This window comes from Anopheles moucheti, chromosome 2, assembly GCF_943734755.1.
Source record: "Anopheles moucheti chromosome 2, idAnoMoucSN_F20_07, whole genome shotgun sequence".
In the NCBI taxonomy this organism is placed as follows: Eukaryota; Metazoa; Arthropoda; class Insecta; order Diptera; family Culicidae; genus Anopheles; species Anopheles moucheti.
This window is the reverse complement of record NC_069140.1, coordinates 58,707,921-58,733,961: the sequence shown is the minus strand read 5'-3', so window position 1 is coordinate 58,733,961 and position 26,041 is coordinate 58,707,921. Positions and strand designations below refer to the sequence as shown.

Sequence of the window (26,041 nt, the reverse complement as noted above, 5' to 3'; positions counted from 1 at the left end):
AGACTACCGGAGCCAGACGAGTGTGTTTCGTTACACGATAGTGAGCTCAACGTCGGGTTCCGAGTTCTGGATCCGTGATCTTAACGGTTTCATGCTCTAGAAGAGGGTTTCCTCAGTTGTGAACAAAGTCCATGTCTTTAAGGCATAAACGTATATGAATACCGGAACTGTATACGTTCTAGTCCAACTTCGTTCGTCAGGTGTTTTGCATAGAGAAATTTCAGACTATGGATAATCAGACTAACATCGAACAAAATCAGAAATTAAAATAATAGCTAAATACTACATGCTTTCAACGAACCCATTCCAAACCTCGCATTACTTGGCTTTGAATTTTTGGAACAACAAAAATAAAGTGTAACGCGCAGAGATTATTTGTCACCATTATTTGTCGCAAAAATTATTTGTCAGACATTTTTTTTTTGGTCATGGTTTGGTTTTTTTGGTCATGGAATGAACATGTATATGTCCCGGTGCGATCGCTCTATTCTAGATCGTTGCGTAACGTAGAGGATTATCGTAATTGCTTTGGTTCCTGTGATACGTGCATTGTGTGTAAGTGTCGTGAATCGAGGACCGTTTGGGGTTCTTCATAAACTGTATTTGTCTTTTGTGCCTTTCTACTTTCAAAAATCTGAAAATAAAAGAAACAAGCAGGACACATACGGTCCGTTGAATTTGGCTAATAATTATACAAATATACAACCTTTACGATGCATACAATAAGTATCAAGCAAGTAAGACGCCTTTTCAAACATAAATAATCGCACAAATACATTTCGGATATTCATCAGTAGTTGCAAAAGCAGCCGCGTAATATTGGATAGCAATGATAATAATAACAATAACGATAATAATTCTAATGACAATAATGCAACAGAGCCGAAATATCAAGCATCATTACAACCGCAACATGGTCATACCGTAACGATTCCTTTCGGGTTACATAAAACAACTTTGAAAAAAAAAAAGAAACAATAGCACAAAAATCACCATGCGCCTCCTCCGATGTACTTACCGTTCTACCATCCATTCCGAAGACATTCTTTCCGCACAGCATTCGAGGCGTAATATTCGACGACCGAAAGAAGTTGAACATAAAAATATACGATACTATTGTCGTTTCGTTATGATTCATTTCTTTTTACAACATTTGCTTATCGAGGCGCGCCATACGCAGCAAAAGAAAGCCGCCGGGTTTCTCGGTCGCGTTTCTTCCTATCGGTCCCTGCTCCTTTGATGTTACATTTTACACGGGTCGATGTTTTATCCTGCAATGTTAGATCCTTTTTGCCATGCATCCTACCTCCTACTATTTATCCTCTTCGTTTCTATTTTGTGCTTGCTATTCTGCACACGTACTTGCTCACTCTCTTTTTTTCGCTTACAAAAAATGCTTACTTCAAGAATTGATGATTGGATGATCGACCAAGAAACGGACGTTTTCCAAGCGAACTTTTAGGTGGCATCGAACCTTCTGCTGCTGCAGTTCACAAGTAAGCGTTTTGTCAATTCGAACACTGTTTGTTACATTTCTCATCGCATCGTGTGTTTTCGTTTTATTTCTCCCATTATCTTTCCGCGTGCTTATACCCTATACACATACAAATACCGTAAAAATGGTCGACCGTTCCATTGTAAATATGTATTGTGTATACATTTGTGGAGTTGTGTATATCAAAGGGATGTGTGTATGTATATGTCCGTTCTGTTCTGTTGCAAACAAGTTAATTTCAGCTAGTTTACACTTTCCATTTCGCGCTCAAAACACAAACAAACAAACAAAATTAATGCTCGATAAAGAATCAAAGAACACTCTCTCTCTCAAGTACATACCCTTCGGGTAACAGATAGCAACTTGTTTACAGTCTTCCGAACCCTCTATTTGGATGTGCTTATGTCGGTCATAAGCCCAAGGCGATTGGTTTAATACATCGACGGTCGTGCGTCGGATTTGAAAGCCTGCGAGCAGAGTAGCAAACACTAACTGCCCGGCAATTTGGCAAAAATAAGTAAAGAAAGCCATTACATGGCAGGCAAAAGCTAGTTAGGTAGTTAAATTAAGAAAAAACAGAAAGATTTTTGATTTATAACATGGTTCTTTCATACTGTTCTCTATTATTATGAAATTTTCGTATGATATCAACATCAGTCAAGAAAGCAAAAGATGTAACAACCGCAATGTAAATGCAATAATCTACCTTTTCTTCAACGGTTAGCAACAGAGAAACGGCCCATCCGTTAGTTAGGGCATTGCAAAACAACCAAGTATAATTGGAGTAATAAATTATTCAATTCCAATCGATTTTACTTTTTAAGCCAAGTACGATCCAAATATGCAACGCTTTGACGGTTGGTGGACCAGTAGGCTGTGGCAAAATAATTCAAAGTAACCGATGCAGTGAAAGAAACCGTTCGAGACTATTTTCAGCTCAGAGATAGTAGCTATCCTTATACATTTTCATTGTTATTCCTTCTTTACCACAGGACCATGGCAATGGACAAAGGACACTGGCCACGCATAAATTATGCATTTTGGATGTAAGAAAAAGGACGTAAAAAGCTCTTTTTTCATTCTCTCTCTCTATTTCTCTGTTTCTCTCTTTTTCTATAGTTCCTTCAACCAACTGAGGTCAACACTGGAACTCAACCACTTTGACGACAACTTTGAAACGTTCTGAAATGCCATTCCACCAAATTCACTTTTCGCTACAACGACCCACTCAAGTGAAGAAGCACTGCAATTGAAATGAAGCAACCGAAAGGGTAAAGTGAAAATACAAGAGCAACACTTGCAGCTCTCGCCAGACATATGAACAACTCTTAACTAGTTGATTCGGATCCATTTTCGCTACAGATTAAATAAGATAAAATGACAAAAAATCTAATCAATAAAGCACCCTTTAAAGAAGGTGTTGTAGACATACAAAGCCGTTACTAACACAAAACACTAAGCAAAACCACAAGTTCAAAAACATTCATTTGCATGTTACCTATTCGTTTGTTGGTTGATCATGAAATTGCGTATTAACGACCCGAATCATTCGTCATTGCATCCTATATGATTAGATACATTATTATTTGTTCAAAATTCTTTCAAATAGCAAAAACTCATCGCGATCGTCTTTTCCATTGACCTTCTCAACAAACAGGTTTCCGTTTTCAACTAGAACCTACATAAATTTCTTTCTGCTAATATTGCATGATTTTTTGTTTTCAACTAGCTATACCTGTTTTACTGAACGCCCCTCAACTCAATACAATCAACACGTTATAAATGAAAGCATTTGCAACAAGCGCATAATAAATCAAAATACATATAATTGATTGTATTCCTATATGTTATGTTCGGCAATATTCGTTTCTGCTCGTTTTACTTTGCGCGAAAGCTATTTTTGCATTACATTTATATGCACGTGTGTGTGTGTGTGTGTGTGTGTGTGTGTGTGTGTGTGTGTCTGGATGTATGCATGCACTTGTTTTGCTAAATTTCGTAATGATTTACTTCACTAACTAAGTGTATAAATAATAAATAATCACCTAAACACGAAAGAACGAGCCTACTGCCCTGGAGGAAACGTAGCTTTTTGTTTATAATTCTCTCAACGAAATTCTCCTTGATCTTTTCTTGCCGCTTGTTTGCGGTAAACTTGCTTGGACTAGTTTGCTTTTGCTCATTACAGCTGAAACCGAAATGCTTGTCTTCCGACTTCTGTTTTCCTCATTGGCATTGTCTCAAGGAGGAAAATTTGATGTTCACTTCGATGGGGGAAGGGCAGGAGGAGGAGCATAACAAACTCGGACCATAGTTGAAGTTGATCTTCGTTTTCCAAGAACTGGATCGTCACAAGCGAAACGAAACAAAACGCCAACTTCCTCTGTTGCCGCAGGCAGCTCCATCAACGTTTCCGCTAACAGAAAACGGGAAGAGTGACTGAACGCATAAACCCCAGGGAAGCGAAAGTTTGAGGATTGATTGGTCGCCTGACACAGGATCGGAACGTACGGCAACACGACAAAAACCCATCAGAAAAAAAGAAGAGGTCGAACAAACGATAAGCAAAAGATGATACACAAAGCGTGAATAAACTCTCGAACGAATGTCAGAGGTGATGGGTCGATCCAACGCGCAAGCAATATTTGAAGCCAGTCGGCCGGGCAAGATAGTAAATAGGAAACAAGATTAACAATCGAGCTCTCTCTAGCGCTGCTGGAAGTTTAGCTGATACACACACACACACCCACAAACGCGAAACGCTGTACGGCCTCAACATCCGTGCCCCCGAGTCCTTGCTTTGCTCGGTACACCTAATCGTAGTCTACTTGCCGCTTGGACGGTGGTACCAGGTGAAGGGGCAAGGCTGTCGGTAACTCATTGCCATCCATTTTGACGTTGATTAAATGCATCGCCAGGGCAAACTCTTCGATGTCCAAGAAACCATCCTGATCGTAGTCGGAGAGCTTCCAAATTTTACTCAGGACGTTGTTCGGTAACTTCGATTTGGTCAGCTCCGACTTGGCCGCTGCGAAGGTGAGCGGGTGGCGGGTTGTTCGCAAGGTAAGTATCGGCAGTTTATCACAGCATAACACCATCAAGAGCAGCAACGAATCGTCATCATCAAACAAACAAACAAAAAAACGAGGAATTAACGTTGGTGTATGGGAAGAGAAAAGAAACAGAAATCAGAAATCATTAGTATACGGTATTATAACCATCGACTGATTAATCGATTCAGAGAGGGGACACCGCTGACGCACTGAGGAAATGCGATATCGAAAAAACTACTGCTGTTGATTGAGACTGGAGGTTGACCTAGCTGACGAAGATATTGAACCGTGAAGCTGAAGATGATAATGATACTTACCGGCACCGGAAATCTTTCCATCAGTCGGTTGAAGTGACTCGAAGATGGGATCCGTTCGGGCACGATCACGATTGCATATCCAATCCACCTCACCGTACCCGGCATCGATTCCTTCGCCCTTCCGGTATCCAAACGGTGAAACCACGTCCTCCACCACGTCGAAGGCGCCTCCTAAAAATGTGCCAAGCGAATCGAAACCGGTGGTCGAATAAAGTTCATGTATCATGTGTCAGGAAGTGGAGAAAGAATATAAACGAGAAAGAGAGAAAGAAAGAAACATTTAGCAAATGCGAAAACGAACTCATCAAACACTAACAAATGCGGAAATGGAAAACGGAGGTCTTGTTCTACTTCCAACAGTTTCTTGTCTATTTATTTGATTTGTTTTTCGATACTTTTTTTTGGTTCTTATCTTTCTACCAATTGTGGGTCGATTCTTTTATATTTCCCCACACATCACCTAGGTTAAATACCGCGTTTGACAGGCACCATAGAATAATCCTTGCTAGCTGTGTAGCAGTACAGCATCCTGAACAACACCCTATCCCTCGCAAGTACAATTTAACACCGGAATAGGACAAAACACAACCGATGGACACATCATGTTCGGGAAAACGACGACGACGACGATAACTCTCACACTTGCTCGCTTGAAAGAAACCCTTAGGACGTAACAAAAGGCCAAAATGGGGGGAAGGATATGCTTGTACAGATAGTAGTAATGTGCTGTAAATGTGTAGTGATGTTGCTTCTAGGTACAATACATAAACACCAACCACCAGACTAAAGCCCCGCGCACCAAACGCTTCCTTCGCCAAAACCCAAACATAAACATGTAACAAAATGAGGCCCAGAGAAGTTAAAGCGAAACAAGCGCAATAGTGAAGTGAGCTTTATTTAACATTTTCAAAACGATTTGCCATATCGGCTTGAAAATAATTCCGAATTTTCCAAAAACATTTAAACATTTTAATAACTGTATTACCAGCGATACACGACTACTGTAAGCAGAGTGATGAAACGAAGAGAGTGGGTCCCGAAATTAGGCACAAATGAAGCAACATATGAAGAAACATTGGTAGCGAATAAAAAAATACATTCGAACCTTTCAGCAGAAGATGGCCCAAAAAGTTTGTTTCCATCGTCGACCCATTGCTTTGTCCTAGAAGCCAACGTGTTTGAAAGGTAGAAAGGAAACAAAAAAATGTAAACTCATCTTGCCCCAAAAAATACGTACTGTACGGGGGGTTTTGATATAAATTTAAATAAATATGTTGTTATTCAAAATTCTACTTTGTAAAAAGGTTACAGGTGAAACTATAATTGTTTACAGTGGTTTATGGGTGGCAGCATTTGCGCTTCATACATTACAATTAGTAACTTAATAGTTTAAAAAAAATATTTCCATGGTGTTTTGTAACTCCATAATTGTTTTTCCATATATTTAATCTCTAGCAAAAACAAGTGTTTTGTTGAGAACGATTTGCTCATCCTGATGGAAATTTTACTTATCAAATTGTATAAATTTATTCGCGTTCTGAATCTGCAAGCAGTGGTAGACCAGCAACAGGTAAATTTTCTTATATCTGCGCTGTTGTGCAAAAGAAAAACGTTCGCACTGAACAAGGAAAGAAAGCTGAACTAAACCGTTCTTCACATCCTTTCCCTCCTAACACAACAAGCAGTTTGGCGAACGTTCTTTAAACATATTGTTGAATTTTCCTTTTTCCTTTTTATCAAATGAAAAACTATCCGCCCGATTCAGTTTCTCTACCTATACTGGGCAACAACAGAGTACGACCTGGTTAGCAGAACCGTACACCGTCTTTATGTGCAGACAGACGGAAGATGAATTTGACGAAATGGTGACATGGCTCAACAAATACCACCAATGACCTCGAGGATAAACGAAAACATAAACATAGCGCACCACAGGAGTGAATGTTCCATCACGACTATCAGGTATAAATTCGGTAAAGATACAATTAGACAAAGCGTGAGACAGTTTTTGTTACAAAAATGGTTTGGTTGATAAATCTATTTTTTATTTTTTTATTTGATTATTCCTCATTAGATACGCCAACATTCGCTTTCCTTTTGAAAGAACTTTATTAACATTTATTTAAAAAAAGCGTAAGAAGTATTGGAGTCACATTTGTTTGTATTGGATAAATCTGAATCGTATTCATGAATCTGAATGAATATTTGATTCGAATGAATCATTCTGAATCTATTCTGGCGATTAATTACTACTTGAAGATTCATGAATCATCAAAAAATCCCTTAAAGTTTCATGAATCATCAAAACATTACTGAATCTGACAAGGGCCCCAAGGGGAGTCCCTAAATGATCATAGATCCATAAATTGTTTGATTCATGAAAAGATAACATTTGATAATTTACAAATGTTAGTGAATAAAAAACTTCTGTTCCACTGGTTTCCTCAGTCGAATGATAGAGCAGAATTTGACTTATTTCAGCAGTACAGACATTCGTATTTGAGAAGCTCAAAAAATGATTAAAGCCATGAAGGCGATTCATCTAACTATGGATGAAGGAGTCATGCATCTTTGACGATTGATGATGATGAAGATAATTTAAGAACCTTTGACGGAATCATGGACCTACTCATACATCTTCGAGAATTAATCGATCTCTGAGGGTTCGTAAATCATTTAGGATGTATGAATCTATGAAATTTCACGAATACTTTTCACTCATGATTTCAACGACTCTTCTCAAAAGAATCACTTCTTTTTATCATTTAAATATATTGTTATCATATAGTCCAAACTAAAAACATTCTATTGCGATAGTCCTGACAGATGCTTATTGAAATTGGGATAAAATTTAAAATCGTTCTCACTACCCTTCATTGTTATGATTAATGTTCAGAAATCTTTTAACTAACTGATGATTGAGTATTTAAGATAGTTAATAATGAAATCAATTAGATCAATTGATCAATTCGAGCTGGAATCGCCAAATAAAGCTTGTACAAAATATTGTACTTAATTAGTATTGATAACGTAATAATTTAGTATTAACCAAAAATGACCTTACTCATGACCAACCCATTCAGATTCATCAGCTGTGAAATTTACTGTAGTGGAATTTTAATTGTAGAACAGCTAATATTATAGTACTCTAAAACAATGCGCTTTATGAACAGGTAAATTATATTTCTCTCTCACGCGAAACATTTTGTTAAAAGAAACACTGCATGCGCCTAAATCAGTAATTAGTTAAACGATGTGTGTTCCTCTCTTGCTGTTTTAATGCAAAGATTAACAGGGCTAATGCAGCGTGATACTAAAAGCTGGCAAAATGAGCGCAAAACGAGCGACTTTAGTTCACTCGAACGGTTAGGTGTTGCGTGATTTAACATTCAGCCACAGTGGCTAATGAGGGATCGCAATTTCGACACTTTATAATAACCCATTTAATTATCACCCTTGTGTCATTTCGCTCCTTGCCACGTAATGTCCTGCGGTGAATACTGGTTGGCGACAAAAAACGCTCAATTCAGGCTAAATACGTTCATTGATTTATGGTCGATAAATGCTGTTTCGGTGATTAGCTGGCTAGCTTACGATGTAACGAGCGTGATGTTGATTATGGAGCTGGATTTCATAAAAAATTTACGATAAGTACCTTGTTTAATTCAACACAAAGAGAGTGACCACACATCCTTAATAGAAGGTATTTTAGATTTTTTTTAAACCCCAAACCATAAATGTGATACGTAAATCTGCAAAAACAAATCACAACGCGTCTGTGCTTCTGTTATGCTGTGGTAAACAAATAACAACTCATATTTAACTAACTCCCTCCATCGATACTCCGTAGTCTTGCAACTCACTCTACTGACTGTGACTGTGTGGTAATATGAGTCAACCAATTATTTCCTTGTTGAATGTAACATGAGTAGTGCCATAGTTTGCATGTACTTCAAACTAAATTGCTCCAGTATTTATTACATTGAGTGCACCACTATTCTTCGCGGAAAGGCTGGCACGAAATCCTTTTTTTACTACCCAACACAACACAAATCAATAGCATAAAAACAGACCAAACAAAGCATACATTGCCTTTGATCAAGTGAAACACATTCATTTCATTCACTCGTTTCCAAGCGCTCTCCACCTCTCTCCCTTCTTGGCATAACGACCTAGTAGGTCATGCCTGAAATTTCTAGCCTACTAGACTTATTTTACTCACGTAGCCGGATAGTGAGTGCTTGCTACAGAGGAATGGTTCGGGTGGGATTTTGGTCCGCGCCGTTCGTGGGAAGACCGGCGTCGCTACCATCATGCCACCGGGTCGACTCTCGAAACATTATTTCATCGATTAGTGTAATGGGGCATAAAAACAAAATAGAGTGGTGCAAAAAGTGAACCATGGTAAGGCGAATCATTTAATAAATTACACATTTTTCAATTACATAACGAAAACCAATTTTACCATATCATACGATATTTACTACAACGTATGAAGCGGTGTTGTTATGTTCTGATCCATTACATTTGTTAAAAAAATCATTAAAACCAGTGTTTACAACCGCAAACATTCTGCTGCAGAATCGTAAAATCACATTGCTTTCGTAAATCCACATTATCAGCCCTTAATATAGGTGCAAATCAAAGAACATTAGAACGTTAAGCACATTGTTTATCGATTATTCTGTGGTACAGAGCGCCATCCACAGTATCTAATCTTTTATCATCTTTTCATAATTACGCGAAACGATATTATTCATGGCATTGAAACAACGGTTCCAAACCGATAATATATGCTGCGCTGGATTAGCCATAAAGTTAACACCGTTCTAAAGTAAATAATGTCCTGGGGGTTGTTACATTTAGCCCTGTCATCACAGATGATTTGATATACTGAAAGTGATCTTACGCTTCTGGCACGATGATGCCGTACAGCCAGCTACATCATTCGCAAAAATCATGTCTTGAATTATTAACAACACGATGGCTGGCATACGGGAAACATGGAAGATATTAAAAGAAAAACTGAACCTGGCGTCATTGTCTTCTTTTATTGATGTAACGATGTAACACTTCCACGTGGGTATTCATGCGGAGAGAAAAGCCACGGTATCAAATTTTCCACCTTCATTTTCACGCGTATGATGCTTTAAACACTGCTTAAAATTTCACGAACAAACAGTGCTAAACCGAAACCCCAATTTGACTTCAATTACTACAAAAAAGTGGCAATTAGAATACAACGCGCATACGCGATCTTGAGAGCGCATGCTAATGTTAATGGAATTCTCCGATCTACGGAATCTTTCTGCTGCGGAACCGTTCTTATTGTACAACTAAACCACGAATAGGGTACGATTGATTCGCAAGAGCTGCTGTAAAAGAATCTCAAGAAACGTTTTCCCACATCACACGCACTTCAGTCTCGTGACATCGGCCGTTAATGTCGTATTAGGTTTTGCGTGTTGTTTTATTTAAAATAGCTTAGCACGCTTGGAAGACGCGAGGAAATTGCCACAAGTACAAAACACCACCACCACGTCGTCCGCAGGTTCGCCCTAAACGTGTGCCGCGGTGAATAAGATACCCATTACCTAACGAGAGACGATGAACAGCTTCCCATCTCCCTTCATCCTCCCTTCACCCGCATCCCGTAAAACATTGGTTATGTTCTTTAGTACTGGTTCCAACGAGTGTACGAGTTAGGCGCGCGGAAGGGAAGCCTTAACGAAAATTGCCAATCAATCACGTGCGTGCAACGTTCCCCACCAGTACCAATGCCGTTACGTTGCCCTCAAGGCCCCGCGACCCGAGCTTCCTACTTGTAGCAGTAGGATTTTTATTGCGAAAGTAGAACGTTTACAAAAACTGGCGAAGAAAAAAATGCCTGATCGGAATACAGCTTCAGTTACATTTGCAGGACCAAAACTGTTTTTTCCTATTTATTTCTGTTTCATTTTGCTATTGATTGGAATGTTCAATGTTCCAGTAAAATTCGATTCTCTTAGCTATTACCATAAAATGGCACTTTCCGGTACTGCTTTATAATATACCTTTCTGTGCTATGGGACTTTAATTGATAACACACCGCGTGATATATTTTGTATATAATTTTTAAAAAAAATTATACATCGCATACTATAGCATGATTTACGACTTTCACAACTTATAATGATATGCATATTGCTGACTTCTTTAATTTCTTGACTTTTTTCTTAAAATTTAGTAACGCATCGATGCAAACTTCAATGAAATGTGAAATGTTGGGAACGAGAATTAGGAAATATTGGGCAGAGATGATTAAAAATGTAAAACACCAACACCAAGTACCAACAATAAGATAACGTTATCTGCTTCTATGTACTGTCTTTGAAGCTATTGTGCTTGTGGCGATTCAACAACAAAAAAAAAACCGGTGACCCAAGGAAGAGGACAATTGCTTGCAAGCACAATAAATAATCCAACAGACAGGTAGGTAAGGGCAAGAAGATAATTAATAGACGACGACTTACGGGTAGCAGCAAGAGAATGTAAACAAACTAGAAATAGCTACTACATTGGAGACGGAGACGGCTATTCGAAAGCAAAATATCGTCCCAATGGACACAATCAAAAGTGTGCCCGAATACGGCAATCCACCTACAAACGACAACACAATTTGATGGATGCGTGTTGTTTGTTTCTTTGGAAGAAAGTTAGAATTGTGACCTGATAAACCAACGTGTGTCATCTCAACCGTGGCGTATCCAAAGGAAGCATTACCAAACAGAAAGGTGCCTCCTATTACGGTTGAATGACTGTACCCAAGGTCCAATGATTCATCTTCCAAATGCCAGAATCTCATAGCTTTTGCTACCGTTTCATTCATTTTCATTTTCAGCTAAATATCACCAAATTATCGAGCTTAAAGTTATACCGTTTTCAATACCGACACTATTAGAGTCCCATCTCCGGAATAAAGTTTTGGATAAAACCCCATAGACTGCAAGTTTCGGTATCTCAAAACCTTTTTAGACCCTACCAAACAAGGATAAACAATCTAATTTTTAGTCAGATTTATACTCAATGCGAAGTACTTACATATTACCACAAACGATGAGCAAAACTGAAAGATTTGTCATCGATATTGAGATATTTTCGTTTAATAAATCCATCCCTAATATTAGCAATATTTTCATTGCGTTAAGTGCAACTGACTCCAGAAATAAGACGTTCCATGAGTTATACCATACAACGAGTGTCTCTTGTACAAGACCTCGGCGTATGGCTTGATGAGTCATTGTCCTTTAAGTTACATATAGACAATGTAGTGTAGAGATGAGAATAATCACTCTTTGCAATGATTTGAATCAGAGTCAAAGAATGGGTTTAAAGATTTGAAACCTTTACTCACTCTTTTGAGATTCATTAAAGAGTATTGCAGTGCATTAATGATTTTATCACTCTTTTGTGTATATACTCATTCTCACTCTCTGTGCCCGACTAGAATCTCACTAAGGAGTGAGTAAAACTGTTTTATCGCTCTTTAGATTATAATCACTCTGTAAGAGTGAGTAAAAGAGTAGAATAACTCTTTTGAGATTGTTAACACTAGTGATGAAACCTTTTCTCACTCTTTTGAGATTCATTAAAGAGTATTGCAGTGCATTAATGATTTTACCACTCTTTTGCGTTTATACTCACTCTCACTCTCTGTGCCGACTAGAATCTCACTCAGGAGTGAGTAAAAGAGTTTTATCGCTCTTTAGATTAAAATCACTCTGTAAGAGTGAGTAAAAGAGTAGAATAACTCTTTTGAGATTGTTAACACTAGTGATGAAACCTTTTCTCACTCTTTTGAGATTCATTAAAGAGTATTGCAGTGCATTAATGATTTTACCACTCTTTTGCGTGTATACTCACTCTCACTCTCTGTGTCGACTAGAATCTCACTCAGGAGTGAGTAAAAGAGTTTTATCACTCTTTAGATTATAATCACTCTGTAAGAGTGAGTAAAAGAGCAGTATAAGTCTTTTGAGATTGTTAACACTAGTGATGAAACCTTTTCTCACTCTTTTGAGATTCATTAAAGAGTATTGCAGTGCATTAATGATTTTACCGCTCTTTTGCGTGCTTTTGCCGACTAGAATCTCACTCAGGAGTGAGTAAAACTGTTTTATCACTCTTTAGATTATAATCACTCAGTAAGAGTGAGTAAAAGAGTAGTATAACTCTTTTGAGATTGTGATTTGAGGTTAAAGGAGTCATAAAAACTCTTCATGCTGATTTATACTCATTCACTCTCTCGAAGGTTTCAACTCACTCATTCACTCCTACTCAGCACGCACATCTCTAGTGTAGTGGCTAAAGCTCGCAAAGTTCTGGGGCTTTTATGTCGGCTCTCAACCCTCTCTGTCTAAAGGCGCTGTATTGCTGCTGGATTCTAGATCTACTATTATATATGCCTGTGAGATCTGGGCTCCGGCCGGTGTCACCGCTCTTCAAAGAGTAGTTAACATAGAAAAAAAATTTTTACTAAAATTGCAATCGGATCATTGATTCGACACTCCAATGTTCCGATGCCTTCCTACCCCGTTCGCTGCAGAATGCTGGGAATTGTAAATCTAAAATCACTCCTCTCACATACGCAAGCAATTTTCATCGCTCCTCAATAATATTGATGCCCCATCCTTACTATCCAGGCTTAACCTATATGTTCCTTGTCGTCATCTCCGTTCCCGTCCTCCTTTACTCATCCCGGCGCGCCTTACCTCTTACCGCCTTACCCGGCGCCAAAACGATCCTTTTCTGCGAGCTATGAAATCTTTTAACTGCGTTTTTTATCATTTCGATTATAACAGACTCGGTATCTACTTTTCGTACCCGACTAATTAATGACTCCATGTAATCCTGTATGTTTAGTTTGTTTGCTCCTCCTCTTCTGACGTGTTATTAAATTTAAGATTAGACTATAAGATTACTTTTATTAAGCCTTATGGGCGGACAAATAAATAAATAAATAAATAAATAAATAAATAAATAAATAAATAAATAAATGAACGAAATAATTGTTATAATTAATTTAATAATTAAATATTTGTAGGGTGTAACAGCTATACCAACAGAAATGTGATAATTGTAGCAATAAGGACATTTGTAAAAGTGAACTACTAAACAAAGACGGATGAATACACTCCGGACAGACTCCGGAGAAACATCGGCGCGATTACACCAGAATTGTTCAAGCGCCAACAATGGCAGTCTCTAATAATAAAATATGTTCTTCCTTTACAATGCCCGGGACAATTTACAGACATACTGTTAATTATCGCACTTCGTCATTGCAAAACCGTGACGTAGACGGATGTGATGAAATCGTGCCATAAAGCATACCATTTGTAAACTTCTCCCATTGAAGCAGAAGTTAGATGGGAACGGAATGGCAATGAAATGAAATCCTTACTTAATCACACATATCCCCCGATTGTTAGCAAGCATGGAAGCTGTCCGAAAAGTCGACAAACAGATCGTCACGTACGAAAACATTCCTCCCACTATTGCGGGAGTCAGACCGACAGAGACAGACACACAGACCGACAGACGCCACCATCAAAAGAAATTTCGCACGTTACAAGACGCACACTGGTGGCACTGGAGCGAGCAGCTGCGTACAGTTCTGCAGTAAACAACCCGTACATGCATCCTGCAGCATATCCCCCGAATTTCGCCCGGGATGTGTGTGGGCGCCGCTCCAACAAATGCTAAACTTCGGATGTTCCGGCAGCACGGGTGGGGCGCAGGAAGGTCCGGATAGTTCATGGTAGAAAGAATGAGGTCAGTTTTTTGTTAGTACGGAGGCGAACTAAGCAAAAAAAAAGCTAACGAAGGTAGATGGGCCACAAAGATTCGCACTATTTGTCGACAGGGGGCGGGGAAACCTTTACTCCCTGCTGCGTTGAAATGCACACCACCACCCACTTTCAGCAACTACGGCAGATGACCACTAAAACAATATTCGCATGGGCACAAGCGTCGACGATGGCATACGACAAAATGTTTTCTTAGCTCGCTTATGCCGAGAGCACAGAGCACCGTTTGGTTTAGCTAGACACGCCCGAATTCGGGGGGCCATCGCGGACTCGCCGGCTGGAAGATTCGGTGGACGGTCAAACTTCATCAGCATGCAAACAGCATACCTACCACCCGGCAGCTTTATTGTAGTAGTACGTAGGTGTGTAGTAGATAGGGCGGTAGCGCGCGCGCGTTTGGTGGTTCGCTGATGAGGAAAATTGAAAAATTACCCCCCTGCCGATGACGGCCACACCGTAGTGTGCTCACACAGCTTTTGTCAGCTTTTGAGGTTTCCCAAAATTTAGCTTTTCTACTCTTTGTTGCCCCTACAACAACGTGCCGAGGGTTGAACACTTCCTGCTCCAGTGGGATTTCAAATGGGCAAAGTTGCTCTCGTTGTCTGCCCAAATGGAGCAGAGCAGAGCAAAAATGAACGTGAGGTGTACTACTACCGAAAGCGGAAAAGTAATGAAATATTATGAACCAAAAAACAACAGATGAGCCACAAAAAAATGACACTGGCACACTGCACTGAATAATTAATACCGCATAACCTACCCTCCACCATTAACCGGGGCTATCGTAGAGAAAATGGTATAAAACACATAGCTAGTAAACTGGTTCACGGAATATCCTCCAACCTTAAATATCTCCTATTCTTCTCATCACCATTAATTCTAGCCTTAGTCACGGTGACAATTCAACCCTATTTGCCCCGCGCATTTGCCTGTTGCCGCAACTACCCAGCATCCGGCAGACATTTCCGCATCCGGGAGCCATTGCGCTAATGTAGAATGTTTATGTAATTTAAAACAAACACACGCACACACACACACTCGCCCTCCCTCAATGATGGACCCACCTACTCGTCCGCGTCTGCTGCAAACGCAAAGAAAGGGAAGTCAACATGAAGCCGCGCGGAAGAAAACAAAAGTTAAGAACAGCGACAGTGAAAGAATATGCTCGGGAAGCAATTCACTTTGCCAGGGCATGCACCCACCCAAACAAGACGACCTCGCCCTAGATGACAGCTTCACACTACGAGCGGCAAGCGACAAATTTTATGCGCGAACATGTGGCATCCGATCTCGGTGCGCTGCAGTTGTGCACGTGCACACGAAAAGCTTCCCTCAGCTACCAAGCCATTATGCCATGTTGTTACAGCTTCCAATGCACAACTGAACACACACATCGCGGTTTCCCATCCAAGCATGCTGTGGGAAATGCAGGACAACGGCGAACGAACCCCACTCATTACTGCTGCTGCTAGAAGTTTGCATTTTTCATTTCAATTTCTTTGAGGCAACGGGCAACCATGTTTGTAGTTTGGAATTCAGTATATGCTGGCGGCTTTTCGAGGAACAGTATAACAACGATATAAACTGCAACGGAAGCTTTGCAGCAGCATTTTACTTGAACCCAAGACCCCAATATTGTGTCCATTATGTATCGATTGTCTATAGAATAACAGCTACACTTGCAAATACCTTATAAAGCAATGATTAGTTTTAGAAGTTGTGCAATGATCCGGCTTTTTAATGTCGAGAGAGATGTACTGGACCACGAAAAACACAAAAACAGATTAAAATTAAATATTTAAGATTAAATTTCACTTGTATTGAAAAAGACAGTCAATCTTCGATCCTCCGTAATAACAGGACAAGAGGATTTAATTCTATGACAGATTACAAGTGTCCGCCAGTAGAGACAACGCCAATACAGACCAGGTAACTTTAGGCCAAAAACATCAAATTAAAAGATTCAAAAAGCCTTCTTCTTCTTCTTCTTCTTGGTAGGTTGATAGTTTTGTTGTTCAGCTCCTATACTCTCCGCGATAGCGGAGGTATAATCAGAGCCGACCTTTCGCTTTTGTGGGAGCGGACTGTCATCCGTTGCTCGGTGTTGGTTTTGTAGCTGTTGTTTATTTTGTGCCCAGCTAGTTTCTTCTTCTGCTATTTTCTTTATATCCTTTTGCATAATCTGCATTCTTCGGTTATGTTACTATTCCTTTTGAGACCTTTTTATTTTATTTTTATTTATTTATTTGTTTTTTTTTGTTTTATAGCTATTTTTTTTGGTTTCTATTTTTTCCTTTTTTTTCTTAATCTATTATGTTGTTGCCAAAAACTATGTGTTGTGTTTTATGTTTCCTATCTATTTCAGGTACTGGTGTTGTTGAGGTGTTTCAGATATCGATGTTGTTGTTTTCGCCTTGTTGTTGTTTCTCTTCTTTTGTTTGTTCTATTTTTCCTTTTTTTATGATTGTATTATTGTTGGGTTTGGTTAACTTACTTTTTCCTTTAATTTCTTTTCCTATCTTCCTTTGTTTTCTATTTTTTTTTTTCGTTTTCCCTTGCTTTGCGCTCCACTCTGTAGTTTCCCTTGTTTTCCTGTATTGAGGCTTTAGTTGGTCCAAAGAAAGCTCCAAAAGGAAGGGGAAGAGGTTAGTTTCTGGGCACCACTGCTGGCATCTTCTTCCAATTTGTTAACATTGGAAGGATGTATATCGTGGCCCCTATTTGCAAGGCGACGGAATGTTCGTAATTATCCTTGCAATAAATTTATGCCACGAGATAACAATAACCGTGTTGCATTATCGCTGCAACAATATTATTGAACGTGGAATATAATCGTTAAACTTAGCCAACGGAATTGTAAAAGCTAGAATGTTTGGTTCATGGAATAAGCATGCTAAATGCTGTGATCTGCTTGCCAGGAAAGTGTTATGAAATTCGATTCGATTATTTAAAGATCAAATAACAACATAATTAGCGATTCATGGACCAATAGCAGGTTTCATAAAGCAGGGTCTGGACTTCTTTCTAGTTCATACGAAAAAAGTTTTAATCAACGTAAAAGCATCAAAACCATTTTTCACTTCTACGAAACCTGGTTTCATTTTTCTAATATTTTTTTTTTTGATAACGAACCGCAGCGCATAACCGCCAACAGGGATTTAAACCATTTCGGCAAGAAAAGTAACAGGAACCCCTAGGGCATTCGGCGCCAAAGAACATCGTGAAACATGATGGAATCGTCGGATAGTCCAACAGCACATCGAAAGTTAAGATCGATTATTATATTCGCTGGAAGAATATGCTGCTTTTTACTTCAGTAAGGCTTTCGTTTCAATGTCGTTTGTGCACGCACAGACCAATACTTACCGCATTAGAAATGTGTAACGACTAAATTTACGGGTCACTTGATATGTCCCGACCGACAGGATACGGTTCTGGGCGGTTACGAGCTTGGCTTGGCACATTCTCTTTAGTCACTCTTTGGCATACAAAATCAAACCTCGTCTGTTCATCATCCATCCATGGACCATGCTACAAAAGCATGGCGATGGGAAAAAGTGGCGACAATTGAAAAAGGTACGATAAATGAAAGGAACAGCAAAAAATAGAAAAAGGCATCCCCTGTCAACATATCCATCCAATAACCTACAATTTTGACAAAACCGGACTCCCGGGGCATACAATTCCAGCCGCACCAATAGCAAAACACGATAAGATATCATAACGACGGTTGACATTGGTTTATGCTTTGTTCGGGGCCCATAAATAGGACAAAACAGAAGCACCCTGACGTAACAAAGAAAACAAAGTGAACCTTCAAAAGCAAATTTTCTTTCATCTTAAAATGTTCAAACATGGGAAGACTAAGTTTCTATTAGCGTCGGTTATTGTATTTCCTTTGCTTCTTACTATAGGAAAAAAAATGTGGATAAAAACGACGACTGACGCTGCATTGCGGCAGTAAATTGAATTAACAAAATATTTCCACTAAGCACTAATGAAAGACATGAACATAGTTATGTAACAACTGTTCGTTTCAGTGAAGTTTGTGACTTCGAGTTCAAAGGAATAAACATCATAACACAACCTAAACAGCACATTGCAACGGACACTGATGTAAATGAAACGAATGATAGATTTGGTAGAAAGGAAAGTGGATAAATCGGCCACTTGCCTTAGTTAAAAGACTCCACCGCCTAGCACTTGTCAATACACAGTATGATTGAGCACAAACAAGCTTACGTTTGAACCGAAAAAAAAGAACAATCATCACCTACCGAACACAATGTGGTAGTTTAATTTAGTAATATTTGTGGAATGCTCATCACGTACTCCATTACCAATGAGATGTGGCATGATAATATGCAGACAAACAGGAGATTGAAAAGCAGATACAAATTGCATCTGCTGAACAGGCTGCTACCATATATTCATGCTTCTTTCACCACCAACCTATACCAACAATATGATAAAGCTATTTCCTTGTCGTCCTTGTCACCCTTAACGAAACCTCTTCAGCGTCACCCCGAATGTGTTACTTTTTTCTCAATTTTGATCTTTTTTACATATACACACGCATTCTGCAAACCACTCCTTATGACAATATAACCGAAGCGCTTGACACAAGTACCACTAACACGGCACGCACGCCTGTTGACGACACGTCCGATGTGATGATGCTGTGGATTTTTAGGATCAAAAATAAAAGCAAGCATCTACCGAAATACATAACTACAATGCCGATTCGGAGTGAGATAAACAGGCATAAAAAGATTGTTTTGTTTTCCGTTTGCTTATCTTTGATTTTGTTTTCCAGATTGTGCACACACTTTGTAGCGCAATCGTAGGAAAAACAATATTAAAATAAGTTCTTAGCCAATGCACGCGGCTTATGGTTGCAACCAAAACTGAACGATAGTAAAACAAACAAACTTATCCCTATACCGTATATTGCTTAGTCAAACAAATTATGAACTCAATTCGAGCGAATCATATAAATAATAGTGATTACCAAACATCACAAATATGATCTTAACTATAAAGTGCTTTTGCTCGTTTTCCAACTGCGATGGGTAATATTGTGTAAGATCAAGAACATTGAAAACTATTGTTTCAGACAAACGGCAAAGACAACAACTCCAACCTTTAAAATACATTCACGACCAAGTCTAATAGCATAGACACTCAAACGTAAACTTACAGCTAAGACACGTGTATCTGCCACACCGGCAGGATAACAACATGAAATAACGTACACAAATGATCACCAGGCAGCAGAAAAACTTAGTCACCAAACATAACTCACTTCCGTATCGTACGCCACCAGGATGATTTCCATAGGATTTCAATATAACTTGGAAATGTTGTTATCATAGCTATTTGACGCATTCACGGAGAGACTTTCTTATACCAATTTGTTCTGCACTTGACAAAGTTTACCATGCCCATACACGGATAGAATGTATTGCTTTTAGCCATTGCCGGTGGGGGGTGCACGCCATAATGCCCCATGGAAAACATCCAACAGTGCAGGAAGAGCTGCTCGACATGCCACAAGCAAATCAGTGCTTACAGCTTCTGGTCGCAGGTATTGCAGGTATGTATTCGAAGATACCCGCACACAGCTCCCAATATTCACTGAGGTACTCTAAGTGCCAACACATGGCGGTGGTGCTTAGTCAGTCCTCTTCATCTATTTACCATCATAATATCAATAGATCTAGCGTCAATGTCCCATTGGACACACAACATATGGCGATAGGAAGGTGCTTCAGGCGTGACGGTCCACTTAAGCGCCACAGATAGGATGAGATTTTTTAAATATCTTTTTCAATATTTCTTTTTATTAGTGAAACAACTAACATCGGAAAATCGTCAAAAATTTAAAACTGTACTACCTACCATACTAAACACATTCATTGCAACTGATAACTTCAAGCAAAATATCACATTTACAATATTCAACTCGAATATGAAGAAAACGAGAATAACAACTAACTGAAATCTGCTATGGTTGACACAAAACAGAAGAGAATCCCTGTAGGAGGTGAAACATTTTAATACAGTAGCGCTCACCAGCTGATGTTCCGGTGTTTGGTGTAAGTTAAGAAATAAATGCCTTTAACACGCAGCTTTGCGCACGATCTTTACGATGTGACACAAGTCTGGTGGCACATTTCACGGGTTCACGGGGAATAACGAGAGTTTGTCACGAATAAATTATTGCGCAAGATAGAAACTCACACCCCAGCCACAATCAGCAGCCGAATCGGTCTAATTTAAATGTTAAAAACTGTTACAGAACATTCCGTTACACTTTTCCTGTCTTATCGCGTTCTTCTGAATCTATTCGACATCTTCATAGGAATGACTGTTCATTCCTGGAAATAATCCTATCCAGAAGGGGAAAATATGTCAAGTTGTGACAACACAAGCCTTTCCAGTCTTTTAATATACGTTCGCAAGCGAAATCGAACAGTAAGTTATTTATTCTCATTTGCAACAAGCATTCTTGACAAGCATCAAGACTTACAGAACGATGCTAATAGTTTGAAATGCACAAATGTGATGACTTTAACGGCAAGTAATAACCTTTGATATTAGCCATAATGAATAACACTTGATATTATTGATATGTAATATACCGTATTACTCCTCGTAGTTTTTCAGAACTAAAATCTGAAATAAAACCAATTCAGTCATCTGCCTGGAAGTGTCTTAACCTTATTTATAGATTGAAAAACAATTTCGTCATGTCCTTTCGAGTGAAAAGCGGTGTTGTTACCACTCTAGCAGTATCCAATAAAGTAACCAACTAATAAAATCACAATTACTACAAACATGTTACATGTCATTTATTGCGTGTAGTTGTCAAGCATGTTTCTGTTTCATCTTATCGATTAATTCTCCTAGATTTGATAGGTCTTTAATTGAACCATTAAACCGCCATTGACATACACTTTACGCAAATGCTTATGTATAAGTCACACACGATTGGGATGATGGAAATTCGAATGATATATCAACATACAATTCAAATTCGGCTCAATTCTATGTATACCGGCAAACATAAAGATAAATAAATAAATTTCCATTTCATTAAACTAAAACCTTGTATGATATTTAAAAATGGAGAATTAACATTCTGTCGTATAAATCCGCTGCTACTACAGTGTGATTGGCCCATTCCAAACAGCTTTTATACATCCAAAGAACAAACATTGGGAACAACGCATAAAGCATTTCATTGTAAAGGGTAATCGACCGCGAATTCACTTTGACCGATAACGGACAGTTAGTCAGGCTGCAAGTATGCGTCGGTACCACCACTGAAGCCGTCAACGTTTACGAGAACCCATGCCACATCTAGTATCTTTTTGGGATTTTTTGCTACATTAGGACAATGAACAAAAAAAACGTACAGAATTGTTTCCCTTGTGTTGAAAACGTTAATCAACACATTCAACACATCAACTGACGCATGTGACCAAATCCCATTGAATATTTTGAAAAACATGGCCCTTGTTAAACGTTACTGCATTACTCATTCGTAAAATAAAACATACTGGCGCCCAATGCTGAACTCAATCAAAAATCGCAACACAAATTTATAAATTATTACTTTATAAATTTATAAATTTATTACTCGAAATTTCTCATATCTAAAATCAAGCTTCACTTCAATGCGGTACAGTACACAGACACAACAGCTGTTATATGCTGCAATGCAAGCATCTTCTTATTTTTAACTGTGCAACCTTATGTCGATATACCAATAGTTGATATCATAGCTTGATTGGCCTAGATTCCATTCAACACTACATCCATTTTTTTACTGAAAGCGTTCAGAGATTAAGAGTCCGAGTCTATGAATTTACTTCTTGACATTGCAATTGTCAGGTTATACATACACCCAACACCTATAATGTATTCTTGGGTCCGAAAAAGCGGTTCGCATGAATGGGCAAATATAAACATCCAATTATTGAAGACCGCATGCAAAACTGGCCTCAGCGCTCATTGAGCAATTTATAATAAATTGCTAACGAATGTGCGCCACTTGTAAGTGTTTTCCATGGACTTGCGAAGCCCTCCTTTGCCTTTTAACAGCCTTCAGTCTTGATCAAGAAGTGTGTCCGGTTCTGCTGCCATGCCGCAATGGTAAATCACCAAGTGCATCGAACATACTAGACGCTACAAAACCTGTGGAGGCGGATGATCTAAGTACATTCTCGCTTCCACTTATGTATCTGCATCATTCGGCAGCAAAATTGCAAATGGAGCAAAACATAACAAGTGAACAGCCAATGCTGAACCGATGAACAACCTAACCACGCACAATGTCACAAAACCCGCCATACAATGCTAATTGTGATCCAACGATCTTTTCGCCGGCATGGATGTTGGTCTGAAATTAACATCATCGCTCTAATCGTCCATGCCGGACATCAGTAAGAACGCGTGGTGGTAGGTAGGTAAGTGGAGCACCAAATGTGGCAAGACGGGCAACATCTGTGTTAACGTCATCTATGATAACGTCACATGAAGAGCAGTAACTGGCAATAGAGCTCGGGAGATCGGCGTTCGATATGAATCCAATGCAACAATGTACACATATAGCAAAGTAAACTAACATACAAATTCTTTTAATCCCTTGCGTTAGGCCAACGTGCAGCAAGCTGTTTCATTCCAGAAAATGCTAACTGCTTGCTATATCTTACAACAACACCAACAAACACAAAGTAACCTTCAAAACGATTCCCTTCACAGCCTTGGAAATGGAATTTCCTTTAGATGCCAAATAAATCAAAATTAGTTGAAAATATAATCATGCGTTAGACGTACTAATAGCAAAAATTATGACATAGATAAATTAACTACAGTCTTGGATTTCAAAACTACTTAAACTTGCAGCTTTCCCTGCTCGTTTCATTTTTTCTCCATGAATCAAACACTACCATAAATGAACTAATGCTTATCTTCCCCTTTTCAAGTGGATGTGTCCGTTAAGTGTGGAACGGATTCAGTGGAAAAAAAGATTACACAATATCTAATTGGTTCTCTACAACAACAAAACTTACAATTAACCCGTCTTTTACTGATATGGAGTTCAATAGCAAATAAAAAGGCGGACGACACTGTGCAAGTTGTCTGGTTAAATTGATTCTAGAGTGCAGCAATGGCTGAAACCGGTTCCATTTCAGCCTTTAGTTAATTCAGCTGTATCTTGTAACCATTCGTGCTATAAGTAGGCTATGTTTCAGCGAGTACTGTGACACATTATCAGTGAGAAATGAAGCATTGGCCTTGTTGCTCGACAAAAGGGTTAATATGTTGTCCTCTTTTAACGCTGTTTTTGTCCTGGCGACCATGTGTTGCAAGCGACTACGAAATCTGTGTTGCCTCAAACAGCCCGAGGAAGATTAGATAAAAGGGATTGAACTTCGTCATATGGTACGTTACGCGCGCGTACAACGCCCATAAAGTGTAGTGGGGATTGCGTAACTGTTGCTTTCTGAAAGTATGTGTATATGCGAACGAAAAGTACATACCTTTGACAAGTGGCTCCGAAACCAACTGCATCTCTTCCTGCGGTATCATGCTCATTAATCGCGCAATATCCACGGTCAGCATGCGCTCCACCACTTCTATTAGTGGCATTTTGATCGAATGGAACTTGGTAAAGTCCTGATTGGCGAGCACTTCTTGCATTTTCTTAATGTCCGGCAGATCTCCAATCGACACCTGATGCTGGCGGCAAACGCGATCGTAGATGCTGCCAAGATTTTTGATCAGCTCCTTTTTCTTGCTATCCTTGCCAAAAATTGGCGGCATTTCCTTTCGAAGCTCCGAGACAAGGTACGCATGGACCTTGGCTAGTCGAGCTCGCTTGATGAGATCGTTCAGTTTGCGCAAGGCTGCATTGCGGGGAAGGGATTGCAAATCACGGAAAAGATCTTGCTCTTCATCTTCGAACAGCCTCCGGTTCACGTCGTACCGTAGCGGTTGATCCCAGAAAGAACCGATATACACCCTGGCCACCTCCGGTGTCTGCAGTACTTTGCCGAGGGACCACATTAAAGCACCGTATACACGCATCAGCTGTTGATGATCGATCATGTCAGCCTTGTTCAGCACTATCCGAATCTTGTCGTCATGTCCTCGCAGTGCTTCGATCGACCGTCGAAATTCGTCCGAAATGTCCAGCTTGTGTGCATCAAACAACAGTATAATACGATCCACACGTTCTGCAAACCATTCCAAGACTCCCGTGAAATCGTAGCCTCTATCTACACGTTGTTTCTCGCCGGACAAAATACCGGGTGTGTCGACGATCGATATCGCCCGCAGTACCGGGGACGGTACGTGGGAACACTGGAAGCGGTTAAGGAAAGCGTTGCCATACTTTTCCAGCGGACGGAACTGTTTTTTCGGATCGACTACAAGCGCATTGCCCGGTATCATACCCTCCTTGTCGTCATACATGACGGCAATAAAGCGATCCGTCGTCGGTTCCGGTCCGATCCGAATGCCAGGAAAATCGCGTTCCAATAAATACCGGATGAAGGTGGTTTTACCAGTGGAGTACTGGCCAACCAACAGGATCATCGGTTTCGCATCGAAATCCGAATCCTCCAGCTTCGGCGAGTGGAAGTCATGGAAATTGTAATGCTCTTCCAGTGGCAACAATTTACTGCGGTAAATTTTTTTCAGTTCTCCCAACACATTTTCCACCACCTCCTCTGTTTTCGTTTCTCTTTTCAGCCAACTGAACATTGTTCCTGTTATTAGCGGACCACGGTATCCCGTAAAACACTTTCTACCGTGATAAAAACGCACTCTGACTCATCAACAGTTAACCGAATCGCGAACTATGCGATGTTCGTTACAACGCTTTTAACCGACAGACTGAGAAATTGTTACTTAGTATTTGCACTTATACAAACGCTTTTCTTCACAAAGTCATTCGTAAATGTGATTTCACTTAGCGAATAATTATAGCAATGAGTAATGCGGAACGGTGGAAACGTCCGCCTTCTTATCTAGATAATGAGCCAGCTAATACGATACGACTCCGAAACGAAAGTTAAAGCAATCGAACAAAGGATAACGTGTGGAGTTCTGGCGCACGACTGCACCGCAAGAACACCGCAGGAATTTATTCGTTTAAAACGGTAAACTTGGGATATCGGCCAAAGCTATTTGGAGTTTTCTACGGGAAAAAAGAAATCCAGACACATCACAATGTCAAACTTCTAAAAAAGAAAAAAAACAAAAACCAGTGTCAAAAACTGACAACTTTTCGCCCCAAATATGTGCAATTCGCAC

The 26,041-nt window shown here is 39.5% G+C and overlaps 1 protein-coding gene across 1 annotated transcript; it reads right to left on the bottom strand.

Moving 5' to 3' along the window:
- Nucleotides 1–1,112: 1,112 nt before the first annotated feature.
- LOC128299770 (EH domain-containing protein 3) lies at nt 1,113–25,889 on the bottom strand. Its single transcript, XM_053035843.1, has 3 exons — nt 24,265–25,889; nt 4,866–5,036; nt 1,113–4,523 (listed from the first exon to the last, which is right to left on the bottom strand). The coding sequence occupies exons 1-3, from the start codon at nt 25,487–25,489 to the stop codon at nt 4,309–4,311; spliced, it is 1,611 nt and encodes a 536-aa protein (XP_052891803.1). The 5' UTR covers nt 25,490–25,889; the 3' UTR covers nt 1,113–4,308.
- Nucleotides 25,890–26,041: the final 152 nt, after the last annotated feature.